The 6,000-nt window shown below is 35.4% G+C and overlaps 1 protein-coding gene across 6 annotated transcripts in view; it reads right to left on the bottom strand.

Moving 5' to 3' along the window:
* EPC1 (enhancer of polycomb homolog 1) overlaps positions 1-6,000 on the bottom strand; it is a 68,587-nt gene that overhangs the window by 2,999 nt on the left and 59,588 nt on the right. For 3 of the 6 annotated variants that reach the window (XM_032181416.1, XM_032181410.1, XM_032181415.1), the window contains 3 exons: positions 5,829-5,912; positions 736-854; positions 568-654 (listed from right to left, as the gene is read on the bottom strand). In XM_032181416.1, the coding sequence (XP_032037307.1) occupies positions 568-654; positions 736-854; positions 5,829-5,912 (290 nt within the window). The remainder of the gene's footprint in view (positions 1-567; positions 655-735; positions 855-5,828; positions 5,913-6,000) is intronic. The other 3 variants (XM_032181413.1, XM_032181412.1, XM_032181414.1) reach the window with 3 other exon arrangements.

Here is a 6,000-nt window from a genome sequence, read left to right as displayed (position 1 = left end):
CACAAGTCAGTATGCCACCCATTTTAAAGCTACGCACAAACTAGTAGAACAAAAAATCTATCCAGGTAAATCAGAAATGTCCCAGACATTTTCTCAGACCAAACTGTCAGCATTTGGTACAGCTATGTAAAAACTGAACTGTGATGTTTTCCATGCACTTTTAGCTTTATGTTAATAATAACAGAGAAGAAAATCCCCACAGCTATTTAAAATACACTTATTTCCAAAATTCTATGGAACAACATTGTTTCACAGGTCAACACGTTTTTATGACATTCCAAACCCAGTTCGGTGACTCAGATGTTCAGATTGCTAACAACTTCTGAACCTTTTTAAATGTGTCCATCACCAGTGTAAACACCATGTATTTATGAGTATTAGACACTTCCACAGCTGTATGAAGGACATATTTAGGACATATTTAAAAATCCCCCATATCAAGAGGATAATGACATGGCTGGAGATCTTTGCAATTCATATTCCTAAGGCTCTGAATATTTAATTAATTGACTGACCCTTTTTTTTTTGTGGTTAAGAGGGAGCAGAGGCAATGCCTGCCACACTCACCTGCAGTGTCCCTTCTAAACACTTTACAGAATGGCTATGATGTAGATTCAGGCGAAAGCCACTTTCCTGTTGGTTAGTTTCAAGGTTCTATGGCAACAGTTGACAATTAGAGATGAACCCTGGTGGGAAACAATGAGGGATAAATCATAGCACAGACAAATCCCTCACCTGTGATGTGTTGGCAGAGGAATTACTATTTGCTTGCTGTTGATGAATTTGTGCAAGCTGCTGTTTCTGCATTAGTGCCAGTTGCTGTTGATGTTGCTGGTATTGTTCGGCTGTAAATGCTGAACAAAATATAAAACGAGAAAATACTATATCAAAATATGTAGGTGTTGTGTATATAAACACATCTATTTTATCGTCCTAAATAAATAAAAAATACACCACAGCAGTTCTCTAAAGAGCCTTAATGCACCTTTATAGCAAGAAGGCTGTCATCCTTCTCAAGATTTGCTTGATTTAAGTCTTCTCTTTATACATATAAAAAAACAGCTTAAAGATTTCAATTGTTCTGCTGCATTTAGGCTGGTACCAAAAAAGGGAGGGGGAAGAAGGAACCAAAAATACAGTCAAAACCACCCAAAACTCTGTAATATCTAATTAAAAAATGTAGGTAGAAATGGCATCAGTTTCCACTTTTTTTTTTTGTGAAGCTAAACTATCTGCATTAATGATAAAGCAGGTTTATATGCAAACATTGGGAACTGCCTGTGAAACCATTGTTTTCAGCCCTCACAGATGACATTTTGAAGGTAGCAAGTACCTACAATGATAATTTATGTTTTAACTTTAGTTGAAAACTCTGAATTGGACAGGCTTACAACTGAACTACTACATCTACATCCTTCTCTAAAATATTTGAAAAGGTGACAGAAGTTAGAGCACGACAAATCAACTACAATTTTATCCAGCTACCCTGCAAGAAAAAAAAGTGATCAAATATTGTGTGTACAGACTGACATGGGATGCCCAATGGAAAACGTGTCATTAGTACATTGATTAGCTTAGTACAGTGATCTTTTTTTTTTTTTTTTTAATTTACGTTTCCTAAATAAAAGTCTGCTTTAAATTTCAAACTAAATCAAAAACTGGAATTTGACTTTCTTTACAAGTTCAGCCTATGATAAAACTGAAGGAAAATCTTAAATATGTATCTTATTTAGGAGCATCTCTGCAATCTTAAGTGTTGTAAATAGCATTCATACTCCTAGAATGCAAAGAAAGTTGTACTTTCAGGAAAGTTCACTATTGTTTGGCAACAAATCATCACTGCACTTAAACCTCGTTCACAAATTGTAATTACTGTTTGGTTAATCTTATTTTTCAGGCCTGCTTGCCTTTAGAAAACTAGTTTTAATTTTGATATCTAGTTTTAATTTTGATATAAACAATCTCCTACTTCTTGATATAAAAGGATTCTGAGGATTGTAGCGTATGTATAATCCTGAATAACAGGTTAATAAAAAAGGATAAACAAAGTAAGAATTTGAAAGATTACTTGAAGACAGAGTGAACACTGCTGAACATGTATTTTTCTAGTGTATTTATGATTTTTTTAAATTTATTTTTTTTTAAACATTGTCCAAAATCCTCTTAATACGTACTGGAAACAGCACTGAATTTTTACTGGTATTTTTGATATCTGAGCTCTTGAGGTCATAAATTCTTATTCAGCAGCTACATTCAGGTTACTATTTTATTTTATATTAACAGTCTTCAGCAAGTAGTAATGCAGGATGTTTATATTGCCATGCTAGTCTTAGAGCTAAATCTTACTTCAACTGGCTTCATTTCTTCAATGTTTCAAAGTCATTTCTAAGAGAACAGCTTAGAAGTAATACCACACAAAGTGCTTACTAAAAACCACCCTAGAATTCATAAACCAAATACGGAGTTCACTGTTCATATTTTAATTCTACTTTATGTAAACAAAAAGCCCATTATCACATTTATTTATTTTTAAACTATCACCAAACACAGACAGCTAAGCAAGAAAGCTTTAGCAGACAAAGATTAGCATGGGGATAGCTGAGGAAACTAGTAGCAGTAGTGGAAGCAGAAGAATTGAAATACTGTTCTGGTATCGATAGACACTTTATTTATCAGTTAGTAGCGACTTTCAACTTAATGCTTTAAAAAACAACCCTGAGCTTCAGAATCTGCATGGTTTAACCAACATAGCGCTGTTTCTGAAGGTTCCACATACCAGTAAGGTATTTTACTGTACCGTACTTTGCAAATATACTTAAGATTAAAAATGTCCACTGGTGTACTCAGATGTACCAGAGCATGATAGGCAAGTTAAATTTTTGAATAGCCAGTTTCAATTTTCAAGCTTTAAGTATATTTTAGGCTTTTAGTGTAGAGTTGTAGTAAACAGTTATCCCTGGCTTTACCAAATCCAAAATACTGCTTTATTTTGGAAAAAACGGAGCAAATGAATCACAGAATCATCTAGGTTGGAAGAGACCTCCAAGACCACCGAGTCCAACCTCTGACCTAACACTAACCAGTCCTCCACTAAACCATACCACTGAGCTCTACATCTAAATGTCTTTTAAAGACCTCCAGGGATGGTGACTGAACCACTTCCCCGGGCAGCCCATTCCAATGCCTGACAACCCTTTCAGTAAAGAAGTTCTTCCTAATATCCAACCTAAACCTCCCTGATGCAACTTTAGCCCATTCATAGCAGGCAAGAAGAAAGCCCAGACCTTAGTTGTACCCTTAGGCCTCCTGAGCTTTTGGTAACTGAGAAGTGGTATTGCTAAGCGGTTACATATTTGTGGTATTACTGGAGACCTTCATGTCTTAAAAAAAAAAAATTAGCAGAGCAACAGACAACTGAACAACAGCGATTTCTGAAATTAAGAGCTTCAAGTTAAAAAAATAAAAAAGGTATAAAAACATTTGATGGTTAAAGATGACACACGCTATTTGTTAAACAGATTATTGCTTCAGCAGCTCTAGATGGGAACACAGCATTTATAGACTTGTCCAACAGCATGCTAAGGACACAGCATTTAGATTTATCATGTTTCCATCATATAGTAATGCCTACCCAATACTGCAGAATTTACTGAATTTAACAGTAACAAAGCATACAATTTCACTCGCTACACAGAATCCAACCAAGTTTCAACCGCTACTACAAATAAGACAATTTCAGAAAATCTCAACTGTCTTTCAGAGCTAACAACTGCACCTTCTCCAGAACCTTCTCAACATTTTCCAAGACCCTTTTAGCCACCTATACAATGGAATCAATTTTCCGACTTTCCTAATCTTAAATGTTACAAACCTTTAAGTTACAACTCTACCTAGAGTGATCCACATCTCACGATAGCTCATGATAGTTACCAGAAGATGTGAAGCTCAAGTTTTACTGTGAGATGAGGCCATACGAATGTTTCTCAGTTATTTTGCAGCATACCGTTCTCAACTGACATAATGAAAAGTGAATATAATTCTGAACTGTTACTAGTAGAATTCTGAATCAAGTTATGACATTGCAGTTTAGACAGCCTCCAGGATTTTAAGTCACTACATCACGTTTTGCTGCTATTCTCTTCGTTTAACTGCTTGGGACAATACATGCACTTGTTCTGCAACTGTATTAATGCTACGCTTCTGCAGGAAAAAAAAAAAAAAGAAAAAAGTATTCTGACTTAAAAACTGCAAAAAGAAAAGAAAGTAGCAGAAATAAGCTTTGGGAGTTTGCAGCTATGAATACAAGGAAATCCCTTAGGTTAACTGTGACTGATTGACAGGATAAATGAATGCTTACAAATTATTATTTTTTTTTTAGTATCTCCTTAGAGACAGCAACAAGTCCTCTGCAATAACTTAGATTTTCAAACTACACAATTGACTCATTGAATGTTTTCCTATAATCATTTAAGTGACTGAGATATTTGTAATCTTTTGGATAATGACATCATTTTTTTGCTCAAATTAAGTTATTGAATAATATCTTTCAATTGCATATTTGTTTGACTTATCTACTATATTCTGTGGGATGCTGATACTCAAAGGGTGGTGTTTTCTGAAGTACAGGTTCACAGTGATGCTGTCAGCAGTTTTGTCAGATCCATAATTCTCAGCAGTTTGACACTGCAACATACAACTATTTTTACACTGCTAACTATTTTTACCACAGCACTGAATGTGTATTAGCCTTAAAACACTGCAGCCTGCATTTAGTTTTCTCTAAAAATGCAAATCTTTCCCTGAAGTGGCTGAAACCAGTTAGAAGACAGGCCAGCTGCGGGATCCCTATGGACAGCAAATCTCAAAGAATTGTTCAGGGTATGGTAAATAGCCACAGCCTCCTCCTCTTGACTACCACTGCCAAGTCTTACTGTGAGGTGATGTACTAGTTGCTCCTCTATTTCCCTAAAGTAGGAAAATACACACAGAAATATAGACTGCAAGAACCTGTTCCCTAAAAACTAGAAAATATATCCTGGGAAGCAGAAAATGCACGTGTAAACTCCTGGATCCTCTACAACCATCTCTCTCTCTCTTTTTTTTTTTTTTTTTTTTTTAAACCTGAATCGAAGATGCTCCCTAGAATTACCAGGGAAAGCGAGCCATCTTTGCGGAGTAAACACAATAACCTATCCAGGTTAATTTATATTAAAATAAAATTAAAAATAATTATAATACCAAGAAACTCAAACGGCCTGATTAAACCTTTCAGCGCATTCTTCAGTCCTGTCAAACACCTGAAGAATTACATATTCAGAGTCATTAAAAAACAAAAGCAACTGCTTCATAATCTTAAGTATCCACTCTCACAAGGAGAAGTGCTATTTCAGTAGGAAAACTGAAGCATTAAGACATTAAGCTTATATAGGGTTAAAAGAACTCTGAAATTCCAATCAGCGCTAGATTTCCCAATCCTTCAGGCTGAGGTAACGGCCATTAACAAAGCAGTCTTGATCAAGTAACAGAAGATAGATCACATAACCAAAGCTTGCAATTGATAAAGTCCACAATTACAGAACTGCTAACTTTGTGGGAGGGAGATTATATATTGTGTTACGGTATTTTCGTAAGAGAAATACATGAAAGCATCATACCCCTGCTGTACAAGAGAACAATTAGTGGTTACTAATGCCAAAGTGCATGCAAAGCAAACATCATTCACAATATTAAGTAATCCAGAACATCACATTTTCAATCTCTGTATTATGAGATGTTATCTGGCTTATACTGCCTGGTTAAAGATTTTCTACTGTATAGCAGGTTCTCACCAGTGAATTCAGAAGATTGGAGAGACTTAGAGCCATCAGTGTGATTTAGTATTTGATGCACCAGGCCCAAAGATGTTTCACTTTCTGAAAAGAAGTTCAAGATTGATTTTACTTAAACATGGCATTATCAGACACCGAGAACATGATTATTAGGCCCCTGATTATTATTACA

This window comes from Aythya fuligula, chromosome 2, assembly GCF_009819795.1.
Source record: "Aythya fuligula isolate bAytFul2 chromosome 2, bAytFul2.pri, whole genome shotgun sequence".
In the NCBI taxonomy this organism is placed as follows: domain Eukaryota; kingdom Metazoa; phylum Chordata; class Aves; order Anseriformes; family Anatidae; genus Aythya; species Aythya fuligula.
This window is presented reverse-complemented; position numbering and strand designations above follow the sequence as displayed.